At 38.4% G+C, this 25,715-nt stretch overlaps 1 protein-coding gene across 23 annotated transcripts in view; it reads left to right on the top strand.

The window, feature by feature from the left end:
- Positions 1 to 23,925, top strand: part of SEC31A (SEC31 homolog A, COPII coat complex component) — a 67,533-nt gene extending 43,608 nt beyond the window's left edge. For 8 of the 23 annotated variants that reach the window (XM_068542736.1, XM_068542744.1, XM_068542748.1 and 5 more), the window contains 9 exons: positions 2,346 to 2,438; positions 3,127 to 3,253; positions 5,243 to 5,584; positions 13,481 to 13,519; positions 15,036 to 15,094; positions 16,606 to 16,869; positions 19,256 to 19,375; positions 21,805 to 21,876; positions 23,336 to 23,925. In XM_068542736.1, the coding sequence (XP_068398837.1) occupies positions 2,346 to 2,438; positions 3,127 to 3,253; positions 5,243 to 5,584; positions 13,481 to 13,519; positions 15,036 to 15,094; positions 16,606 to 16,869; positions 19,256 to 19,375; positions 21,805 to 21,876; positions 23,336 to 23,515 (1,296 nt within the window). In that variant the 3' untranslated portion in view covers positions 23,516 to 23,925. The remainder of the gene's footprint in view (positions 1 to 2,345; positions 2,439 to 3,126; positions 3,254 to 5,242; positions 5,585 to 13,480; positions 13,520 to 15,035; positions 15,095 to 16,605; positions 16,870 to 19,255; positions 19,376 to 21,804; positions 21,877 to 23,335) is intronic. The other 15 variants (XM_068542742.1, XM_068542747.1, XM_068542752.1 and 12 more) reach the window with 6 other exon arrangements.
- The last annotated feature ends 1,790 nt before the right edge of the window (positions 23,926 to 25,715 follow it).

The following is a 25,715-nucleotide window of genomic DNA, read 5'->3' on the forward strand; positions in this document are numbered from 1 at the left end:
AGTATTATTTTCTGAGTCATTAGCATGGTTTTACTATGTCTTCTGTATCAGCACAATAAAGAGTATCCAGAATACAAACATTTTTTTGGACAACTTTATATTAGAGAAAAGTGAGTGACCAAAGGTATATGAAGTTGTAGGTCATGGGGAATGTAAAGATGATTAAATAATTTTTATTAATAAACTAATTTATTTATTAAATTAAAATTACCAAATGGTTAGTGGCACAAAATGTGACCTCTTATTGTCTTTTACTATTTCATGTAGAAACTTATATTTCCAGACCAGCAGATAACCTTCATGTTCTTAAATAAAAAGTATATTTTCGTAAGTAATAAATGGTCTTGATTGATAACAAAGTTAGTAGGTACTCTGCTCATTTTATTTTTGAGATGAAACCACCTCGATGGCAGTCTCTCTTATTTATTGATTGATTTCTTTTTGGCTGCGTTGGGTCTTTGCCGCTGCTTGCAGGCTCTCTCCAGTTGCGGCGAGTGGGGGCCATTCCTCGCTGCGGTGCCTGGGCTTCTCACTGTGGTAGCCTCTCCCAGCGCGGAGCGTTCCTCGCTGTGGTGCCTGGGCTTCTCGCTGTGGTAGCCTCTCCCAGCACGGAGAAGGGGCTGCAGGCACGGGGGCTCAGCAGCCGTGGCGCACAGGCTCAGCCGCTCCGTGGCACACGGGATCCTTCCGGACCAGGGCTTGAACCCGTGTCCCCTGCACTGGCAGGCAGATTCCCAACCACTGCACCACCAGGGAAGTCCCTCTGCCCATTTTAAAATAGAACAAATTGCTGATAGAATTGATGGGGTCATTTTTACATTTTGCAGCAAAAGTAAGCATAAAACCATGAAAAAAAAATTCATGCTCTTTTGTCTGTCATGCTTTTGATTGCTATTTAATCAGGATAGATTACATTTGAATATAATTATGACTGTACTACTCTCTGTTTTGTTTTTTCGTTCATTTGACAAATATGAATTTAAGGGCCTGTCTTTATTCTCCCTGTTGAAGGGTATATTGGTAAACAAAACTAAATTCTCCACTCTTGTTGCTAGACTTAGAAAGTCTATGACATAGATAGGGCAAATCAGGTGATGGCTGGGAAACTGAGAGGTGGAGAAGTCTAGCGACTAACCAGAGTTTTAAGACATAGAGCTTGAATTTGTCAGCATGGCTAGTTAATGGTTAAAAGGATTGGAACTCCTAAGCTAAGCACCTTGAGTTTGACCTCACTGTGTCAGGGCACTGAAGTAAGGCGTTCTCTACATTGGGAGAAGAGAATATTTACTCCTATGTCCTTGGGTTTAATCTATCTTTCTGCGAAAATGTAAAAACCTTGAAAGACTTTTATTATACTGTGACTTAGCAGTCTCATACTTTAAGAAAAGGAAAACAAATTCAGTCATAAATTATGCAGTGATTTTCTTGATTGAAGCTTATGATATGTTGAATGAGGACAGTGGCTTGTGGTTTTAAAGGCAGGTTTATAGGCAAGAGTAAAGGGATTTCTGAAAGGGAAGCCAACTGAGTAGGAGTTCTCCTACTACGACCAGCACATCTTTGCTATTAATTGTTTATATGATAGAGTTTCTTCTACAAAGATTTACTTGACAAAAGATATTCTGATGGCTTAAAAAAATGTTTTTGGAAACCTCTGGACTCCAGGGTAAGCAACATGGTGTAGCGTGGCAGACACTGGCCTGGGAATCAGGAGACCTAGAATCAGTCGTAGCTCCATCAACAACAAGTTGTATAGACTTCAGCCAGCCCCTTCATTTCTCTGGGCCTTGGGTTTCTCAATGGTAAAGGGTGGGGATCAGATTGGATGATCTTTAATATGCTCTGATTGTATGATTCTAAGCCTCATACGGAACTAACATAATTTTTGTGGCTCTAATGAAATCCGGAAAAGGGAGCTTATAGCAATATGTTTACAGATCTAATAGTAGCATGAATATAATTAGTGCTTCAAAAATCACTTTTTCACTCAATTACCTTTTTTTTCTTTCCCCCGGAATGTCTTCTTTCCTTCCCTACTTACAGAACTTACCTTTTCCCACTTACTCTTGACACTTGAACGGCAATGTTCTTTCTGCTTTGATTTGGTTTTCATATTGATTTTTCTACTGCCTCCCTTCCCCTGTTCTGTTGTGAAAGGTGTTTTTTTCTTTTGGAATCCCTTGAAAGGGATTACCTGAAAGCAGTTGCCTGGCTAATGTATGCTATCTTGCTGCTCTTATTTTTTGCTTTGCATCTGGCTATTAATGCCTGTTGGGTTTTTTGTTTCTTCTTTTAACATTTTCATGTTTTATGTTCTGTGATTGGTATTTCTTTGTTCAATTCAGGTTAGAATTGCCCCCACTGTCACTACCTGGAGTAACAAAACTCCTACCGCCCTTCCCAGCCATCCACCTGCAGCCTCTCCCTCTGATACACAGGTATATCCTTCATTATTCCTCTTTGAGCAGAATTCTGCTCACCTAAATATATAGTTACATATTCTCTACCCACCTCCCTTAAGTTCCCCTCCCCCCATCTGTCTATCTGCTTATTGCATTTTAGTGCTTTTAGGATGCAAGAAGCAGTTTTTAGCACAATTAATTTATTTTCTTATCACTCTCCTCTTCTTTTGCAGTTCTAAATTGACTTGAACTAGAAAAACATCAACCAAGGTTCAATGGTTTAAATCTGATTTCACTGAATATTTTTTCCTTTCTTCTTCTTCCTCCTCCTCTTCTTCTTCTTTTTTTTTTTAGCATCGTAGAGAAGATAATATCGCCTTGTGGCATTTATACTTATATTTCCGAAGCATTAGTTGTGGATGGACTTTAGTAGAGATGGAAAATCCTAGTGACTTACTATAAATATCATAGATCCTATTTTATGAGGCTGTTAGCATCTCTTGCCATTCATTGTTATTATTACTTTGGACCTGTCTAATCTTTAAATCACACAAAATGTGTTGCTCAGAAAATGTGTCTTGAAGAAGATAGTATGCACGAAATGCAATTTTTTTACACAACTTTTTTTTTTTTTTTAAATTCCATTTCAAAGATTATAAATCCATCTGGCAAGATTCTTGGTTCCAGATGTAATCCTCCTTTTTACCATATTCTCATTTCCTAGGGAGAAAATCCTCCACCTCCAGGCTTCATAATGCATGGGAATGTTAATCCAAATGTTGCCGCAGCTCAGCTTCCCACATCTCCTGGCCATACGCACACCCAGGTGCCACCTTATCCACAGCCACAGCGTAAGTAGTGTGACCCTTTAGTCCTGTCACGGCAGCATGTCTTGTCTTATCCCGTGTAGTAACTGTTTACTTTGAAGCTCCAAAGCCATGATCAAATCAGCTGTAACAAGTAAAGAAAGAACCATTCTGTGTAGGACTTGAGTCCTTGCTATAGCGAAGCATGGTTTCCCTGGGAGGCATCCTGAATCAGCATGCGAGGAAACAGCTCCTGTGTCCGTCCATTCAGAACAGTTGGCTCTTATTCCTGAGCCTGTTAAAGAGAGTCAATTGTGCCATGGTTTTGGTATAAAAAAATAGAATTTTAGAAATTATTTGGTACATATTCTTTTCCTTTAGGCAAGATGATGCAAACCATTTTTGGAAAATCAGTTCCAAGGGACATTTGTTGTCGTCTTCCATTTATTTAAATTTTTTAGGAAAGAGACTATTTTTTAGAGCAGTTTCAGGCTCCCAGCAAAATTGAGTGGGAAGTACAGGAAGTCTCGGTATACCTCCTGCCTCCGTGCACAGCCTCCCCACCACAGACATCGTGCACCACGGTGGTCCATTTGTTACAGTCAGTGAGCCTACACTGACTCACCATTTTCGCCCGGAGTAGTTTATCTTAGGGTTCCCTCTTGGTGTCAGACACTCTGTGAATTTTGACAAATGTATAATAATGACCTTTCCCCTATTGGTTTTCATTTTTTTAAGAAACTATTTACACTTGCAAAGTAAAACATCACCTCTATTTTAAAATTTAAAATAAGCAAAAATGCAATTCTCAAAGCGGACAATTATATGACTGAACGACTACTATAAAACAAGAGGATGTTACCTAGCAAGAACTAATCTCAACGAGCGTGTTCTGTGCTCATAAGATGGGTGTTCCTTCTTTTTTTTTTTTTTTTAATTATTTATTTATTTATTTTTGGCTGTGTTGGGTCTTCGTTTCTGTGCTAGGGCTTTCTCTAGTTGCGGCAAGCAGGGTCCACTCTTCATTGCGGTGCGCGGGCCTCTCACCATCGCGGCCTCTCATGTTGCGGAGCACAGGCTCCAGACGCACAGGCTAAGTAGTTGTGGCTCACGGGCCCAGTTGCTCCGCGGCATGTGGGATCTTCCCAGACCAGGGCTCGAACCCGTGTCCCCTGCATTGGCAGGCAGATTCTCAACCACTGCGCCACCAGGGAAGCCCAAGATGGGTGTTCTTACTTAACATGAGTACAGATTTGATGCAGCTTTTCACTCAGTGCTCAGCGTGAAAGTGCTGTCTTCAGGGTAGAATGAGCACAGTTCTGTTGGATTCCCTCTGCAGAGGTTCATATTCTGCCCATGGTCACACAAAAGGTAATGGCATCTGGGTTCAGGTCTTTGCATTAAAACATTAGTTGGCTGTCTGATTGCTTACTAACCAACTTTGTACAGTGTAAGAAATATAATAATTGTCTTGTCAGGGATCATACAGAGTTGCCTGTTAATCTGGAACTGTGCTCAAACCCAGAATTTGAGTAGCTGATGATTTTACTAGATGTTGGAGAAGGTATCTGATTCATAACAGTGGTGCTCACCCTACAGTTGTTACGGTGGAAGAGGTCTTGAGCTGCCACCAAGCTCCCTTAACTTTTACTGTGAAGGGGACTGCTTTGGGTGTGTAATTCCTGCATGGCTCCATCTGATGGCTAGTAGGTGTCACTGCAGTCTTCACAGGAACAGGATGCCTAAGAAAAGGGTCAGTCTTCTGGTTCTCGGGTCTGATGACTCAAAGATTTTCATAGCCAGCAGCAGTCTGGAGATGGCAGGGTTCAAAGACTGGATCCAGTGACTTTTGGCATAGTTAGGGCATCCAGACTATCAAAAGCATAACTTGTTTTAAGTGGGTAATGTTTGGTTGTAGCTTATTATTAGAAGAATTGAAAATAATTTCCATAGAATGAGATAACTTTGGTTTTCTGTTGCTGTCTGAATAAATGTGTAACTAATTAAAATCTCTGCTCCTTCTCCCTGGTGTAGCTTATCAGCCAGCCCAGCAGTATTCCTTCGGAACAGGGGGGTCAGCAGCGTATCGACCTCAGCAGCCTGTTGCGCCCTCTGCTTCAAACGCTTACCCTAACAGCCCGTACATATCTTCCGCTTCATCCTATTCTGGGCAGTCTCAGCTGTACACAGCACAGCACCAGGCCTCTCCACCTACCTCCAGCCCCACTGCCTCGTTCCCTCCTCCCCCTCCCTCTGGAGCGTCCTTCCAGCACGGCGGACCAGGAGCTCCACCGTCATCTTCAGCGTATGCGCTGCCTCCTGGAGCAACAGGTACACTGCCTGCTGCCGGCGAGCTGCCTACATCCCAAAGAACAGGTCTGCGCTTGAAAGGGACTTGGTTTGGCTCCCTCTTTTATTTTTTCGTGATCACGTGGGTGGATGGAGGGGAATTATTTCTAACTATAAACTGGGCAATGTGAGGTATTGATTTAATTGTATAACAAATTCTAAAACTATTTCTAAAAGTGTGATTTTCCCATAGTGAACTTTAGTTGCTAAATGAGAAAAGCTTTAGAGCTTTAAAAGGGTAAGAGTATATAATCTGCCATTGAATTTAAAATAAGCGGTAAGAAATTAGTTGGCCAGATAAGTGGTGGTTGGAACTAGATTTAATTGACACTCATTTCTTTGCCAGAGTAAAACGATGCTCTGTGTTCTTCCTGGATTTTCAGTTTTTAAAATTATTTGTGCCTTAAATTCATTCATAGAGATTAAATAATACAGGGTCTTAATGAGGCAGTACAAATTTTGTAATTATGTTTGTAAAGGTGAGCAAGGATCTCGACGTGTATTGAAAGGAAAAAAGTGAAAGAATGCAACTCTGACAGAATCTCTAAGACAGCAGAAAGTATACAGTAGTGCAGGGATTCTCTCCATTAGGACAATTCTACCCTCACAAACATTTTGGAAATTTCTAGGCATTTTTGTTGTTGACAGTGTAGTTCTGCCTGAAATTTTCTAACTAAAAGCATAATTTAAAATTAGTTTTATAGTAAATACACATTTTATAGATTCTTTTTATCTTTCATGTTACAATTAAAGCATTATATTAATTTTTTATGAGTAGGTAATATTATCTGATTTTCATGTTAGGATTGTAAAAGGGGCCTCAGAAGTATGTATTACAAAAAGAGATCAATGAATCGGGGCAAGAACCACTAACATAGCAAAGAATTCAGACTTTGGAATCAGACTTCCTGTGTTTGTATCACAGCTTCACTCCTTTCTAGTTACGTGACCTTGAATAAGTACTTAACTTTAAGCCTCAGTTTCCTCATAATAGTAATAGTATGTACGCATAAGCTTAGGAAGAGATTGAAAGCATTTGGGGACAGTGACTGCAAAGTTAGCCGTGATGACACCTCGCCCAGAATTAGAGCTCTGGGCCTTTTCCTTTTGTCCCTGGTTTAATGTATACTTGTTACTAAGGGTATTTGAAAATAGTTTCCCTTTCAGATTATAATTGATGGTTTTAAACTAGAGGGGCAAAACAGAAGTGAGTCTTGCTTTCTACTACTGAAGTTGTTCCTGGAAGTCCAGTATATGTTCTTCTCTTTTTATCTGCTAAGTAGTAGCTTTAATAACTGAAAACACTGGTCATATAATAGGATTTATTGAGGAAGTATTTTTTTTCTTGGAAGTCTTATGGATCCAGAATTATACACATATCTCCTTCTCTCTTCTTTGATATATAATATTAAAGTCCAAAGTACCAAAAATCATACACACAATATGTATCAGCCTTTACTGCACAAATAAAATGTGTATCATTTTCAATACAGATATTTCAATAGGTTGATATTTAGAGAGGAGTGTTCATTCAATTGTAGAGTTCAAAAAATTAACTTTTAAAACCTGGATGAGCGAAAACAGTATATATTCTGAATAGTTGGGTAATAGCTTGAGTGAAAGATGGATTCAAGTAAATCCCCACATAGGAAAGTGGTGCAGGGAAGTAGGAAAGTGAATTATCATTTATTGAACATACATTGGACATGTACCAGCACTGCTGTATATTTTCTTATTTCTCATGAGAAATAGGAATAATTTTTTTAAAAATTGCCATGAGGAAGCTTGAGTTTCCTAGGGTTATGTATAATGTTTTCATGATTGCACGGTGATAGTCTCCAAGTTGAGATACAACTGAGATACCCAGGTCTCTCAGTCTTCAGAGCCCATGTTCATTCTTCTTTACCAGATAGTCTAGTCCTGATGAAAGGGGTAGAAATAGCTATCAGTGTTGGAATTACAGAAACATTTAGCATCACTATTTTAAGCATTTGTTACTTCATCATCTAAGTTAAATATTTGCATGGGTATTTTTTTCCTCCTTAAGCTAAAGGGCATTTGGCCTTATAATAAAGTCTTTGCTTATGTACAAAGTAACAATGTTCTAACCTGGCTGAGAAGCAGAGTAACTAATAGGAAGATGAAGCCATACATTTTGCAATACTCAGCATGCACTAAGCTAGCTGCTTTGTTACCTCTTGCATGTTAGTAGTCCCTGTATTTTAAGTAACAGAGCTTTACCTTATTTTATTTTTTGATTTCCTAAAAAGTTTGCTTAGGTTATACAGATAACTGTGACTAAAAGTTTTATCTTTGTTCTAATATGTCTTAGATTATTATATCATGGTTTTCTACGGGACTTGGAAATTCCACTTGTCCGGTGGATTCTTCTTGATAGACACTAGGATTTTCAAGCCCTGTAGCTACTAGTGAACCACAAAATTATGTGCGCACTGCTCAGAGAAACTCATGTTGCAATCATCAAAACATTCATTCAGTAAATTCTTAATGAAAACCTGTTCAGTCTATAATCAGAATTATTCTAGGCACAGGTAGGAAGGCAGAAAAGTACAGTACATTTCTATTTCTAGTGAACAGCACATAGCTTTGTTGTAAGTTGGAACATAAAATTTGTATTTGGGCCAACTTTTGGAAGACATTAAATGTTCAGGGCAAGAAATTTATACTTCATACAGTACGAAGAAAATTTCTAGTGGAGGAGTTTGAACTACTGAGAGGCATGGTCAAAGTGGTACTTTAGGGAGGTTAACCTGGAGATGGTTCTGCAAAACAGTTTGTGGGCAGCATGGCAGAATCAGAGGCAAGGAAAACAGGCTGTCTCCAAGTTCAAGGTATAAAGTGCTAACAGCCTAAGTTAGTATAGTGCGACATGTTTCAGTGGTGGCAGCACATAAAGCAGGAAGTTTTCCTAGCTTTACTGTCCAGGATAAGTAAGATACTGCTTGTACCCACCCCCCACCTTTTTTTTTTTTTTTGTCCCTGGTTTAATGTATACTTGTTACTAAGGGAGAGCACTTTCAAATGTGAAGGCCCAAGAAGTTTACTTAGAAAAATTTTCTGATAAAATGTCAAGCTCTCATGAAGCTGTTTTTGAGTAAACAGTATTAAAAAATGGAAAATTTAATTTGGGTATATATATCTATATATATCTATCTATATATATATAGATATATATATAGATAGATAGATATAGATATATATAGATATATATATATAGTCTTGTGCTCCTTCACATAGAAGAGTCTTGAAGGGGCATAATATTGAATATTTTCGTGAAACAGTGTGCTGAAAAAAAATTTTTTTTCATTTTCATAAACATTCCATAGTCAAATTATAAGTACCTGGTTTTTAACCCTTTAAACAAAGGAAAGGAGCATGATAGCCTTCTTTATTTTTCTTTGGATAAATCTGTTTTATCTCGTGTCATTGGAAAATGACCTTAAGGATTCATTCTCTCTAAATTTAAATTTTTAACTTTGTGGTGCCTTTTTTAAAATGTGACGTGCGAGGCTAACGGGGAAGGGGGAGGTATATGATTAACAAGGATGCTCTGTCCTCTCCATCTCAAATTATCTTCTAGCCAAAAGTCTCCATACCATTGGCACTAATATTTTTCTGTGAATCCACTGAAAGTATCTTAGCCAGTGCCTACATCCTACCATTATGCAAGAACACCTTGAGAAGGTTCCCATTGAGAAGTGAGGTTCACGTAAGGAGGGTAGCAACTCCACTTCTGTATGTGAGACCAAGCGCTTCTCTCTTCCTTCCCTAAAAACCACGTGGAGAACTAATCCCTACACTAAGGTGGATAAGGGTCTCCAGAATCCAGTGACATGCCATATTCAGTTTTTAAGTTAATTTTCCCTTGATTTTTATTAATTTTTTACTGTAGGATTTTGAAAGGCCTCAAATAGTATAGAGAATAAAATTAAAATTATCTGTAATTCCGCCACCCATTTATAACCACTAATAATTTAGGTGTATTTATTCCCTTTGTACGCATATATGCACACATATGTATGTATGCATATGTTAAAGTTCTTTTAATGTAGAATATAATAACATAAAATTTACCATTTTAATCATTTTTAAGTGACATCAAGTGCATTTACATTATTGTACAGTCATCACCACTAACTACAGAACTTTTTTGTCATCCCATACTGAAATTATGTAGCCATTAAAACCCCCCCCCCCCCGTTTTCCCCAGCCCCTGGTAATCACCATTCTACTTTGTCTCTATGTACGTATTCTAGGTACCTCATATAAGTAGTCATACAGTTTTTTCTTCTTGTAACTGGCTGTTTCACTGTCTTTAAGATTCATCCATATTATAGCATGTAATCAGAATTTCGTTTTTAAAGCTGAGTGATATTCCACTCTATGTATATACCACATTTTGTTTATCCACTAACCTACACATGGACATTTTGGCTGTCGTGAATAATGCTGCTATGAACGTGAGTATACAAATATCTGTTCAAGTCCCTGGTTTCAGTTCTTTTGGGTATATACCCAGAAATGGAATTACTGGATCAAATAGTAATTCAGTGTTTAATTTTTTGAGGTGGTGGCACTATTTTACATTTTCACCAACCATGCGTAAGGGTCCAATTTCTCCACATCCGCACCAACACTTGTTTTCTGTTTTTTTGTTTTTAATTCTTGCCATTCTAATGGGTGTGAAGATAATAGTATCTTATTGTATGCATGCATTTTTAAAGAATTGAGATCATAACTCCCACATACACTCATAATTTACATCTTACTACTTTCCTTAATATTACACCATGAACCATTTTTCAATGTTCTTTAAAGTCATTGTCATGTTTAAAAAGAGAGTAAGAAAGAGATTTATGCCCATTTTTAAGGTTTTTTGAAAAGGTAAAAAAGATTATCTTCCCTTACTAGTTTTATGAGAGAATTATGTCCAAGAGTAGACTGTGCTATCTTTTTTTAAACATATTGACCAAGAGTATCATTTTGCACATCCATAATGAACCCCCATAATACTGTCTCCTGTAGATATTCACGTTCTTCATTTAGTTTGCTTTACCTAGTGTTGCTATTAAAGTGTCTCCATAAAGTACAGGTTAATTTAATTGTTTTGTTTTTTTTTTTTTATGGCTGTGTTGGGTCTTCGTTTCTGTGCGAGGGCTTTCTCTAGTTGCGGCAAGTGGGGGCCACTCTTCATCGCGGTGCGAGGGCCTCTCACCATCGCGGCCTCTCTTGTTGCGGAGCACAGGCTCCAGACACGCAGGCTCAGCAATTGTGGCTCACGGGCCTAGTTGCTCCGCGGCATGTGGGATCTTCCCAGACCAGGGCTCGAACCCGTGTCCCCTGCATTGGCAGGCAGATTCTCAACTACTGTGCCACCAGGGAAGCCCTAATTGTGTTTTGAAAAAGTCATATTTAAACAATTTAAAGATATAAAAGCAAAAGTATTGAGGGGTTAGAATCATAGCTAAGATAAAACTGTTAAATTGATCAGAGATTTGAACAAGGATTTTCTGGGCTGAAATAAAACATATTGCTAAATATATTGCATGGTTTGAGGTTAGGAGGGGCCAGTTAGGCATATATTTTGGTGGGAACTTTGATTATTGTACAGTCGTTGTTTTCAATTCAACAGGCAGCCCACCCTCAAGTTATGAGGGATAGCCAACTGGCTATATGTTCCTGTTGAAAATCTTTTTGTTTCTTATTTCATTCAGTTTTACTCGTAACTTTCAATTTAATTTGATTTCATTATAACTTTGGTGTCATTCTACCAAAGGGTCATATGAAATTGTTCCACATACTTTTTTGTGCTGCTAATAGTTGGTGAAATCAGGATACCCACTCAGGCTTTAATATTCAAGGCTAAGATCACTGCCACGAGAGGTTAGAGGAAAAACTGGTCTCACCTTCTGCTCCCACGTTTCATGGGGCTAGAGAGGAGGCATGTTGTTGAGACTGCTCCCTGAAAAAAACGATCAAGGCCAGGGTACCTCCAGTACTTTTAGGTTTTTCACACCGTCGACTCCCCCCCGCCCCGCCCCAATGCCAAAATCCAAGGATGCTCAAGTCCTTTATATAATGTGGTGTAGTATTTGCATATAACCTACGCACATATACTTTTATGTCTAGATTGCTAATAATACCCAATACAATGTAAATGCTGTGTAAATACTTGCAGCAAATTCAAGTTTTGCTTTTGGGAACTCTTTGGATTTTTTTCCTTCCTGAATGTTTTTGATCCTCAGTTGGTTGAATCTGCAGATGTAGAACCTGGGGAGGAACTGTATATTGACCCCCTCAACCCAGAAGCTGAAGTCTGGTGCTAGTGAGTACATCAGTAGTTTCAAGTCAGGTCTGTCAGGTCTGTCCTCTGTCATAACACACACACAGTGACTCCCAGGGATTTATTAACTGTAGTGCTGTGAGGTCATATCTTGCATGGGAAGTTAAATTGTAAGGTCATCATTTAAGACAAAAATAAGAAATCACTTAAGAGTCAGTTATCCGTGATCACCCCTTTCTTCAGTTAAGCCCTCACGAAGAAGTTGCCTGTGGTCAGAAGCCATATTGCATGAGAAACATCTATCCTTAGCGCCATACAGAGAAATTCCAAACTGTGGCATTAGTTCTCCCACCTCACAGTTTCTCTGGGGCATGTGCTTCTTGAGTAGAGCTCAAACTGAATTGAACTCACTAGTTAATGCTGTATACTCTCGATTCCTCTCTCCCCAAGTTCAACTATCATAACTCCCACATACTTACGGGATTCCCGTAAGTTGTATGTGCATATGATGTATCCCGTAAGTTGAATTCCCGTAAGTTGTATGTACATATGATGTATCTACACTGCATGCTTTTGATTGGAGACTGGGCCTGGACCAATCCTGAACATCCGACAATTTTGGAATTGCTGTATTAGTTCTCAGCCTTCTTTCCTCTTGTCCACTGCCAGTAACTTCAGTTCTTTTAAGAGAAGTAGTGATTTCTGGAAGATTTGTGCTAAACAGTCTGCAAATCTGTATATTCTTATAGAGAAGACCATATGAGATGGTTACATATTTACTGGGCCTGTTCCCATTTATGCTCATATTCATGGTGTGACCCCAGAAATTACAGTTCCTCCAGAATGCAGATCCTTGGGGCCTCCCAAATCCAGCAGTAAAGTAGCACCTCCTTGTTAAGATCGTCTAACATGCTTATTATCTTTAACAACGTAGTGTTGAAGTCTGCACGACAGTGCAGAAATCCTCCCATTTCTCTTTAAAACCCTGCTACTTAAAGAGGATTTGGACCAGCAGCATTGGCATTACCTGGGAGCTGGCTGAAGCAATAGAATCTCAGGCCCTATGCTATACCTAGTGAATTAGAATCTGCATTTTTGCAAGATCTTCAACTGATTTGGATTCACAGCTTTAAAAAATACTAAAATGGACACAGTTATAATATGTTAGGAAGTGCTCTCATAAATGAATTAGCTTTGCCCACAAACTGATTACTTTCTTAATTAGATAGAAGCCATTTCACGTGACTTGATTAAAAAGTAAGTTTTATTCCCTTATAAAATTAGTTTGTTTTTTCTTGGGGTTGATGGAGGGAGGAGAAACAATTATAAAATGAGTAGAGTTTACAGTTTGCAGGGCAGAAATAGAGACACAGATGTAGAGAACAAACGTACGGACACCAAGGGGGGAAAGTGTTGGGGGGGTGGGGGTGTGGTGTGATGAACTGGGAGATTGGGATTGACATGTATACACTAATATGTATAAAATGGATAGCTAATAAGAACCTGCTGTATAAAAAAATAAATAAAATTAAATTCAAAAATTCAAAAAAAAAATGAGTAGAGTTTAGAATATCTTTGATGATAATACTGTTTAAGTGACTTTTACATTTTGTCTACAGAAAATCAGTCTATGCAAGACCAGGCATCTATGTTGGAAGGTGAATTAGTTACAAAATATATCTTTGGAAATCTTTGAATCACTGACTATAATTAATGAATGGATATTCACAATTATGCATGTGAACTTGAAAGCCGATAATACCCTAAATCTGATCAGTTCTTAATTGAATCAAATCTTAGAACTGACTGAATTAACATAGTGACACAAATGATCTTGAATCATAAAAGTTGTCTATTTTATATAGACTGAAAGACAAGGCTATACCAAGATTGTCTTAGATATAAGAAAGATTAGAAGGTGATGGGAGAGATTTGAATGATTAGTCTGTGTATAATGAGAACTTTAAGAATTTGTTAAGCAAATAGCAGCATGTGGTTTAATATTTTGTGATTAGCTCTTGAATGTTTTGAGGCTCATTTGGCGTTCTGTCTCCTAGTCACCTTGTAGAAAATTAATTCTACTTTTAAAATCAAGGCAAATGAGTGCATGCTGGTTAGGAGAAGATCTTGTTTTTAAAAAATTTCTATGACATTATGTTCTTTGGTTTGCTAAGCAATTTTGTTGTGATTTAATATCGTAGATATCAATAAAACAAGCAAAAGTAAAATACTGAAAGAATGTTTATTGAAAGAAGAAGGATTTTTTGCTTTTACATATACACATACACAAAACTTAATAAGATGTAAAATGATTATATTTTGATTTAGTAATTATCTTATCTCTGGCATGTTTTATTCCATTTTTCTTTAAAGATACAGGCATTCAATAAAGATGTTTTAAAAAAATTTTTTTTAAAGATACAGGCATTAAGTACCTTAATGAGTGCTGCTACTCATATTCATTTCTCACTTTGAGATGACAGGTTTTGGGAGATTTGGGGGGGTGAGGAAATTTCCTAAAGGTGACAGTAGTTTAATTTTATATTTGCTGCCAGCCTGGAAGTTTTTTGTTTTTTGGGGGGTGGGTATTAAAAAAAAAATCTTACCACAGATATTTGAATGCCTTTTTCTACTTTATAGGTTGTTCTTAACGCAAAGGTGATAAAATGTACTGGTGTTGCATAGTTGGGCTCTGTTTGTTTTTTTAACAGTGTTTCTACCATGTGGATGATTTGGGTATGCTGAATTGCTCTCTGGGGAAATAGGATATTGCTACTTTTATTCTTTTTTTGTGTGTTGAATATATCAGAAGCCTTTTTTTTTTTAGCAGACTCAGGTGATTTATTTTTTCTTTCTTAGGATAGAATTGTTTGAAGGTTGTGTACCAATATAGACATAAAAACTTCACTATCCTTAAATTTAGTACAACTCTTTCACTTTAAAAGGAAATAATGTCAAGATATGCTGCTTTCTAAGCCAAGGCCCTGTGATTATTAGAGGTAATGAGTTTGAGAGTCCAGGGCTACATAGTGATCCCAGCAGCTCAGCTGGTAAAACTTCTGTGACAGTTATCTCAGGGTGAAAGTAAAATTTGAAGGTATTATATGATGGACACAATTTAGTTTTCTTCTTTTCAGGATTCTAAAGGAAAATGCCCTCTATTATCTGTTATAGGTTCTCAGAATGGTTGGAATGATCCTCCAGCTTTGAACAGAGTACCCAAGAAGAAGAAGGTACTAGAAAAAGATGTCTATTCAGTTGCCTACAGGTGTCCTGTCAATCATGTAGCCACCTGAAGCACACCACACTTCACTGTTCCTTTAAAGGCAAAGCTGACTGACTGATATACTTAATATGTGTGTTTCAACTTACATCTTCTAATCCATGAAGGGAAGGAAGGAAAGTACAAAATAGTATGGTGGTATGAATTAAACCCTTTTTAAAAAACAAGATGTAAATTCCCAGCAGATCTTTTTCAAAGAGTAGGAAACAAAATTTCATGCTTCTCAAATGGTTTTTTTTTAGGAGTTACTTTGGTTTTGGGTTCTAACAGTAATCATGAATTTGTAATTATATTTTGGACTATTTTTGTCTAGCACATATAATATGAAAAGAAATAGCCTTGTAGCTGAGCATCATTTAGATGTTAATAACTGTTGAGAGCTGTTAGAGCATAACTTAAGATTCTCCTTTCCTTCTTTTACCCCAAGCCTTTTTTTTTTTTTTTTTTTTTTTACTCCTAGTGATTTCTGTCCCCCAAGTATAGTAATGAGAGGCCAGAATATAATATAAAATTGGGAGATCCTAAATGATGAAACCGCCCCCCCAAAATTAGGTCAATGATAATCAGAAATTTAATCTACTACTTTGAGTGTGATTGATCATTAAGTAGGTATCACTTAATGATCTAGGAAAAAGGTATTATATCTGATCACGTAACACACACAAACACATATTTGGCATATCTGATCCCAGTATGGCTAGATATAATTCTCCAGACTTTGACATCCTCTTTCAAAAACACCATGGTTTTGGCCCATTATGGGATAAGTGTGGAAGGTAAAGGGGAAACAAAGGTCCAGGTTTGAGCTCCCAGCCCTCTTAGCTAGATTAGCTTTACTTTTATGTTTTTCTCTAGAATTCTGCATAAAATTTCATTTTAAAAAGTATTCTACTGTTATTAAAAAAATTTTTTTATCCATGGAATAGTCTAACTCCCTTATTTGTTTTAATTTTTTTATTGAAGTATAGTTGATTTACAGTGTTGTGTTAATTACTGCTGAACAGCAAAGTGATTCAGTTATACATGTATGTGTGTATACATTCTCTTTTAAATATGTTCTTTTCCATTATGGTTTATCATAGGATATAGAATATAGTTCTCTGTGCTGTACAGTAGGACCTTGTTGTTTATCCATTCTATACATAAAAGCTTACATCTGCTAACCCCACCCTCCCATTCCAACTCTCCCCCAACCCCCTTGGCAACCACCAGTCTGTTCTCTATGTCCCTGATTCTGTTTCTGTTTCATAGATAGGTTCATCTGTGTCATTTTAGATTCCACATATAAGGGATACCATATGGTATTTGTCTTTCTCTTTCTGACTTACTTCACTTAGTGTGATAATCTCTAGGTCCATCCATGTTGCTACAAATGGCTAACTCCTTTATTTAAAGCTGAGGAGATGTTGCCATCATACCGTTTTTTGCCATACTCTTGGTGCCTTTTATTTCTTTTTAAAGATGCCTGAGAACTTTACGCCTCCTGTTCCCATCACATCACCAATCATGAACCCCTTGGGTGACCCCCAGTCACAGATGCTGCAGCAACAGCCTTCAGCTCCAGGACCACTATCAAGCCAAGCTTCCTTCCCGCAGCCACACCTTCCAGGTGGCCAGCCCTTCCACGGCATACAGCAACCCCTCAGTCAACCAGGCATGCCTCCGTCTTTTTCAAAGCCCAATATTGAAGGTGCCCCTGGGGCTCCTATTGGAAATACCATGCAGGTAACAGTAAATCTGTGGAAGTGGGAGATGGCTCTATTTCGGTATGTTTTCTTAACGTTTTAACTTTTATGGTTATACCTTTATTATTACCTCAATTTGATTTCAATTTAGACAACTTAAAAATAATACCTTTTTTTTAAGCTTGTTCATGTATGTGTATTATTTTTCAATGACAAGGCCATATACAAACTTTCTAGAAGGAGCTTATGTATTTACTAGTATATGTTAACAGTAACTTGGCAATTACAGTATTTCATTTGATCTAATCAGTAGCCACAATTTAAGATCAGTTGAATCCATATTTGCATCCAAGGTTGCTAAGCAGAAGCTATTTCCAAAGGTTTTTTCCTTTAAAATAGAAAATGAAAATGTAATGAGTTATATATTTTCTTGTGTATGTGTAAGAGCTAATAATATAGCCATATCTTTAGATGGAGATATAGATTTGTGCTTGCTTTTCACATACAAACAGCTAGTTGGCAGGGCTCTAGATGATGAAAAATCTATCATATTTCCATATAACTGACTTAGACATACAAAGAGAAACATTTTGATCTATTCATGAAAAGTAAAGAGGTTGGGTCACAGCTCAACATAAGATGAAATCAATTCCTGCCCAAGTATAAAACTAGCTCTTCTGTCTGTTATTGTCTTTGACTCTCTGAAGTCAAACTTGTAAAGATTATATCTCTACCACAAGACTATGTTTTGCTGTTAAGAGATTTCTGCCTAAGGAACTTCTAAACATTGACAGTTGCATTATAAAAACAAGTGTTTTGATGGAGATGGGAGGACCCTCTTCTTTCCACGAGAATATATAAAATTACAAAGATGCACTGTTAATTTTTTATAATTACACGTCTGTGGTGTTTGTGAAGCCATTCACTTGTGTTTAGAGCTGGGTGCTCATGCTGTGCTCATCTGGGCCAGAACCCCAGTTACCGCTGAAAGGGAGAGCTGCACGGATGCGTGTGTTCAGCCAGGCCCTAGTGTCCAGCTTCCTCTCCACCTGGATGTCTCTGAGGCACCTCACACTTAACATATCCAGAATCTAACTCATCGTCTTCCTCCCAAACCTAGTCATCTTTTGGTGTGTCCTGTTTCAGCTAATGGCACCATAATCCTTCCTATTTAATCCAGCCAAAAACCTGGGCATCATCGTTATATTCTTTTTCCTTTAACCTGTTTTTCAGAGCTGTCCCCGAGTCTTGTTGATATTACTTTAAAATCTCTCTCAAATCCCTTCTCTAGTCCCTTTTCCAGTCTAGTCCGTGCTACCTTCGTCTCCAGTCTTAAGCAGTGCAGGAGCCTCTAGTTGCTCTGCCAGCATCTACTTTGACCCATCTCTTATCTGGTCTTATCTCCTCGTTGCTTAAAACGTTACAGCTTCCCATTGTTCTCAGGATGAAGACCAAAGTATTTCACATTGTCTGGAATCGCTCAGCTCACACTCCTCCTTGCTCGCTCTCTCTGCTCCAGCTACAGTGACCCCCTTTCAGTCCCTTGTATCATGATCCTGCCTGTGTACACGTTCTTCTGTCTGGAATGCATTTCCTCCCCCATTTAACTGGTTAACTCCTACTTACCCTTCTGATATAACTTCCTTAAAGAGCCTTCCCCTCAGTTAAATCCCAATTATGTTGTCTGTTGGTTCCAGTGATGTTAACTTAATCACAGTTGCTATTTTACATACATTTATGACATTTTAAAACTTTCTCTCTCCTCCATCAGCCTGTAAACTCCCTGAGGGATGAGATCATTTCCGTATTGGCTCACCAATACCTAGCCAATGCCTAATACATAATTGCCTAATGTTTTCTATGAATGAACTAATCAGTCAAAACTTTAAACACTTACACATTCCTTCTTTGTTTTCCCATTTGTACATTCAGTAAGATCATGGTCTCTTCTATCCTCACCTTTGGTGTAATCTTGCAGTTTGATAATAGCCCAGCTAACACCCTCCAAGAGTAAACCAAAGAATAGAAGAACGTCAGGATAAACAAAAATGAGCCAACAAGCAAAGCAAGCAGCCACTCCAACCAGCCAACTTTGTAAATGCCTTGTTCTTTTTATTTCCTACTGGCACAGGTCTCCCTCCCATAAGTTATATAAAATAGTGATCAACGTATGTTCCATAATTAATCAAATACTTTATATCCAATCCTATTTTTGAATAGAAGCTGTAGAAAGAGTACCTGTATCTTCTACTGAATATCTGATTTTTATGTTTGCTTATCCCAAGTGATTTCACATGTTAATTTTTCATTTGATTTTGAATAGCCTATCTACAAGGTCGTTGGTTTCTCTTTATCACAGATTCAGGGCTTTGTGTATAGGTAACTTCTGGTCATTTCTAGTCATTTTATGGTATTATTTATTCCAGCATGTGCAGTCTTTGCCAACAGAAAAAATTACCAAGAAACCTATTCCAGATGAACACCTCATTCTAAAGACCACATTTGAGGATCTTATTCAGCGCTGCCTCTCTTCAGCCACAGATCCTGTATGTATTTTTTATTTTGCTTAATTAAAAGAATCCCTTATGGAGCGCTTCTGTAATGATTGCTTAAAGTCTTACAAGATGTATTTTGAAAGTTTATGCAAAAGTAGTAAAGCTAGCACTTATATATAGTTTGCTGTACATATAAAAACACATTCAACTGCTTTGTACATATAACGTTAATCCTTAAAACAACCTCGTGGTAGGTAGGTTTGTCATATTTATTTACAGAGGAGGAAATTAAGGCAAAAAGCAGTTAGGTAATAATTAAGGCAGAGCCAGCATTCGAACCTAGTCTGGCTCCAGAATTCATGCTTTCCACCACTATGCTGCACTGAGTCTCATCGGCAAACCTTATGCATAGCACAAAAATACAACAGAATGGTGAAACTCAGATTTGGGGTTTCTTTCTGAGCTTACATCAAAGCTTTTAAAAGTAGATAGACAATCTTTAACTTTGCTAAGACCTTAAAAATAGTTCAGTGCTTTAGATATTGGAGTCATATTCATAGTCAAAGTAACTGATTTTACTCAGTTTATTAGAGGATGACTGTATTGGCAACAACAAAAATTCCACAAAGCCAGTTTTGTTTTAGATGAAATTTCACTTTCTGCCAACAAACATTGAATATGTTTATTTAGTCACTGGCCGGTTGTCTGCTTGAAAAACAGCTTCTGGAATTTGTTGTTTCATCAAACACTGAGTATTAATATGTGCAGCCTTCTGCCAGTCTTTTGGAAAGCAATTCCCTGCACTGAAAGTGTCAGGAAAGCAGAGGCAGGGGAAAGTTAACATAAACCTTAGCGCCTGGCATTCTGGGAGCGATGGAAAGACGAAGCTAGGAACAGAGAACAGGTGAAGCTGTTAAACAGGTAAGTGTACGGTGTCTCCTAGGCAGACAGGTCCTCATCATACAAATTGGAGGAATCCTAATAAAAATGTGGGAAAGCTCCAGTCTTCCTTCAGGCATGAGTTAATGTAAATAGAGGTTGGGAGGACACCTCGTACATGGCCTAGCTTAATAAATTTTTGTTGAGCTTCACCTCCTCCAAGTCACCCTATCACTTTCCTTCTGGTTACCCAGGACCCCTGGGCAGAAGAGAAAGACAAACTGTTCCTGTCACTAGTTGGGGAGGAAGTTCAAATACCGCCCAGGACTCCTGCTGGTAGCTAGGTGGGATTAACTTTGAACCCTCCACAAAAGTCCATCTTAATCAATACTTGACATCATTTTTATAGTATGGCTTTATTCTTATTTCCACTTCAGTTATGTCCAAACAGCACAACGTAATTTTGCAGCACAGCTTAGTTTGTAAGGTTATCCTCGATGGCGTCACCTCTTCCGCACTCCTCTTCTGACACACTGACATTCCCTCCTCAGACATACCAAGCACGTGTCAGCATCAGAGACTTTGTACCTGTGGCTCCTTCTGCCTGGAACTCTGCCCCACAGAGCTGCATAGCTCTTGCTCACTTGTTCCTGGTGTCTGCTCAGATGTCCCATTAGCCGTCAGGACTTTTTTACCACGTCATACTGCCAACACTGCTGACCCCCTTACCCTGTTAACTTTTCTTCATGGCACTCATCACCATCTGACATACAATATATTGTTTATTTAGTATCCTTTCCCCACCCAATAGAATATGAGATCCATGAGACACAACACTGTCCCAGCATGGCGCGTAGTAGTCACTCAGTAAATATTGAAAAGCAGTGTCACTTTTAAGGCTGTTGCATAATGTAGATATGAAGTTAATCACAGTATAATTTTAAACCTTTACTTTTAGGATAGTTTTCTCTCACTATACTTACAGTACTAGGATGAGGGTAGGAGGACTCCTTAATTTAAGAACTCATTTTAACACTTCCCTCTTAATAATCTTAAGCCACCAAAAGATAATTTTCTCCTTTTTTTGGTGTTTTAAAGGCCTAGAATAAGACAGGATTAAATGTACCAAATGTGACTGAGTGTATAAGTAGTACTTTTTGAGATTCCACAGTTCACCTGTATGTTTGCCTTCTAGCGCCCATCATGTTCATTTTATTTAATTTACAGTAACTGTTAGACCTTCCTATCTGTAGTACACTGACCCCTTGCTGCCTCCAGGTGGCCCTTCATGTTGCCTCTGCACACAGTGTAGATGGGCACGCACTCACCTCACGTGAGCCCCAGTCCCTGTGAAATCAGCCAGTGCTCCACTTTGCACCCTAGGAGGAAGGCTCTCACTTTCTTGCCCTCCCTGCCTTAATAGATACTGATCTCTGTTCTAATAATCTGTTCAAGTTCCTCGGTCTTAGCTATCTCCATTTCTTTATAAAATGAAGCTGTCCAACATCATGACTGTGAGGTTTAGTGAAATGACGTAAGGCAAGCTCTTGGGATAAAAGTTATTGTTCATACATAACATACCTGTTTTTTCTCTCCTGCAGCAAACCAAGAGGAAGCTAGATGATGCCAGCAAACGTTTGGAGTTTCTGTATGATAAACTTAGGGAACAGACAGTAAGTTTGTGGGGAAAAGAAGGATTTATGATAAGCATTTATTCCTGGTTGCTAGTAAAATAAGTGTCTCATCAGCACTTGCATGTAATATATAGTATGCTTGGGGGCAAAATGATCGTGACAGTTCATAGAATGGGCTTTTCTCTGTCTAAATCTTACATTTCAGTCACCGGGGATAAGGGGATAGGGCAATGTGTGTGTGTGTGTGTGTGTGTGTGTGTGAGAGAGAGAGATTAAGAGGGAGAGAGAATTTTTAACCTTTTTTATGACAAAGAGCAGATATACAAACTGGCTTGTACTGGTCCTACGGTAACTGGCCTTCTATTCATTTTTATATGTCCCTTGAATTAAGAAACCAGAGAGTGGGCAGATACTCTGTTTTCCAGAGACCAAATGTGTAATCTCTTTCATAGTCTAAGACTCTGATCCTTTTCTTTTAGAATAGCTATTACACAAAGGCAAAGCCAAAGGTAGCCACAAATTGAGCAGATCAATGTGTATAACTATGAAGATGGTCGACAGTAAGGAGTAAATGCCCTGTGTGTTCTGTTCTCTTGTCCCTCCCAACCTCTCCATTCCTTTCTAGAACTGTTTTGTTTTATTATTGAAAGCACTAGGATAGAAAAAAAGAATTGGGACTTTTTCACATTTTTGCATTTTAGCATTTCTCTTCCCCATTCCCCATATCAATGCCATCAGCTAAAAATAACCATTTGTCTCCTGAGAACCAAACCAGAGAAAGTTGATATAACAGTGGAAGTGGCGTGGCCCATGGACTGATCCAAAATAAAGTCTTCTCTGAAAAGTATGGACATGTATGCCAAGTAATGACATGGGGGGAAAAAAAATAGAGGTCTTACGATTTTAAGAGATGACAGGATTATGAAAAGCAGTTAAGAACTGGCAAATTGAGTACATGATGAGGACTGTTGCCCTCCTAATGGCAGTGGACCAGAAGTGCAAGGTTTCTATTGTCCACAAGGTTTTAGAGTAAATTGGGCCCCTACTTCGAGATGTCATGATTAAGAATCGTGAAACTCCTTCATGTACATAGGAAAACTTTTAAAAGGTGTGAGACAGTTATCTAAAATAATTTAGTTATTTAAAATATTTAAGTTATCTAAAATAAAATAGTAAGAAAGCTCTTAAGTGGAGAGAGACATTAACATTTCAACTTGGGGAAGGAAATCTGGCTTTTCTGTAAGAAAATACCTGGCTTATCATACATGTATAATTTGTAAATAATTCCTTACATAAATCATTTTGTCATGGTTCTATTTTATAACTTAAGTGTTGGTTGTTCCGAGATTCTTTCTAGAAATGCTCACCAGTTTATACATTTTTAAAATAATGTTTATTTCAAGCTCCTCTTAAATATCAGGGTTTAATGTTTATAGAGGGTCTCATGGAAAATTCTTCCTTAATTTAATTCTCTCTCTCAATTCCACCTTTACTTCAGCTTTCACCAACAATCATCAATGGTTTACACAACATCGCAAGGAGCATTGAGACTCGAAACTACTCAGAAGGATTGACCATCCATACCCACATAGTCAGCACCAGCAACTTCAGTGAGACCTCTGCTTTCATGCCAGTTCTCAAAGTTGTTCTCACCCAGGCCAATAAGCTGGGTGTCTAAAGGATGGCTTCACTCTCAGCCACTACTGCCGTTTTTCCAAAGAAACATGTTTTAAAAAACGATAAGATGTGGACCAGTCCTCCTTAGCATGTTTCCATAGCAGCCACTCAAGAACATTTACATTGTTTCTGCAGATATACTCACCTTAGACCTGCTCAAAACCCTGGTGCTTTCTTTTGTTGTAATCTTTGATTGCCTGTGATGATTTTCCTATTCTGCAAATAATGTATTTCCTGGATTACACATAGTATGCTTTCCTGAAGTATTCTGATAAAATATGGTTTTTGAAACCTCAGGTTTACTTTTTGGAGAAGGAGCCTTTGGTTATGTGTAAAGCAGAGCTGAAACTAAATTTCTTTCATGTCCTCCCTACTTCCTCCGTGTCAATCAGATTAAAGTGTGTAATCCTATTTATGTGTATGTAGTCTTTTTTTTAAACAGCTACTCACAGTTTAGTTTAATCTCTATTTTTTGTGGCTTTGGCTTCACTTTGGTCCTGAACAAATAACTAAATCTAGAGGCAGCTACATAGATGTTAGCAAATATTAATGAAAAGTGGGATCACTAGTTTTAAGTATCTATAGGAAAAGATTGAGCATTTTCATTCTGTAGGATGCTTAGAACTTTTTTCTATTAATGTTTTCAATATTCTGTTTGAGTTTTAAGATTAAATTGTCTCCATTTTATACTTGGAAACTTACTCACCCATTTTTTAAAAGTTACCTATTTCTCTGAGGTATTTAAGTTCAGAAAGAAAGCTTTAACTTCTGTCAGCCTCCTGAATCGACATATCTTCAGACAGTATTTTCGTCAAATGATTTTATTGTAATCTTTCTTAAGAACAGTGTGGTAAACAAAAGATAATGGTCCCCAGAGAATCTTGAGGAGAATTAGATACTAATAATTTTTGTTGTTTAAGCAATTTTACCTAAGTGAGTTGGAAAACTAGAAGATAAAAAGTGTGATTACTGTGAAGACAGGTGCTGTTTCAAGGACTAAGTGCAGTTCATCAGGCATTTTGCAGCCTAAGTGACATAGTTTGCAAGACCCTCTTAATTTCCTTTGCTGGGATTCCCTGCTCACCAAATAAAACCCCTCTTTTAAAAGGAAAAATAGGGACTTCCCTGCTGGTGCAGGACTTAAGAATCCGCCTGCCAATGCACGGGACACAGGTTTGAGCCGTGGTCTGCGAAGATCCCACATGCTGTGGAGCAACTAAGCCTGTGCACCCCAATTACTGAGCCTGCGCTCTAGAGCCCGCGAGCTACAACTACTGAACCCACATGCCACAACTACTGAAGCCCGAGTGCCTAGAGCCTGTGCTCCACAACAAGAGAAGCCACCACAATGAGAAGCCCGCGCACTGCAACAAAGAGTAACCCCCAAGGGACTCAACTAGAGAAAGCCCACGCACAGCAACGAAGACCCAATGCAGCTAAAAAAAAAAAAGACATTAAAAAATAAAAATAGTTTTATAACTAAAAAAGGAGGACCTTGATAACATGTATGAGCATTGGAGACTCACGAGTCGGGTGATATATCAGCTCTCTGGGAGTTTGGTGGTCTGAGTCAGTCCTACGACTCACTGAAGTGGTGACTTGACCTTCTGGACCTGACCCTCGACCGTGGTGTCAGCCCAAGACCCCATCTGAACAGCAGGCTGGCCTCTAGTAATTTTTTTGATGTATTGCCCTTATAGTTAGGATTTGTGTTATGGCTGCATGATTACCTTGACGTGACAATGACATAACTGGCAGCATTTTACAAAAAAAAACATTCCAAAAGATGAGAAACAGGAATAGGTGGCAGTGGAGCCCTGACCAACCCCAAAGATTTTACAAGTATGAGTATAAACAAATGATTTGCCACTGACATCTGAGCAGCTGTTACAAGTGGATGGAGGTAAGAAGACTTGGACCCAAAATAGAGTTTAGTCTTGCAGTATGAAGATAACAGGAGATTATGGGAAGAGAGCAGTTTGTTTTCCTGAAGAAAAGCGAACAAGGAAAGGAGTGCGAGGGAAACTGGTAGGTGGGGCTGGGTGTTCGCTGGGAGACATAGCAGATCCCTGGGACGTGCTTTCTCATACTTCACCTGCTCCTCTCCTCCACTCTGCATATGACCTTTTGGGCTGGATTGGATGGATGTACCTTAGGCCCCGTCTGAGAATCTTTATGTGTGTGGGATGCACGGCTGATGG

Source organism: Eschrichtius robustus, chromosome 4 (assembly GCF_028021215.1).
Source record: "Eschrichtius robustus isolate mEscRob2 chromosome 4, mEscRob2.pri, whole genome shotgun sequence".
In the NCBI taxonomy this organism is placed as follows: Eukaryota; Metazoa; Chordata; class Mammalia; order Artiodactyla; family Eschrichtiidae; genus Eschrichtius; species Eschrichtius robustus.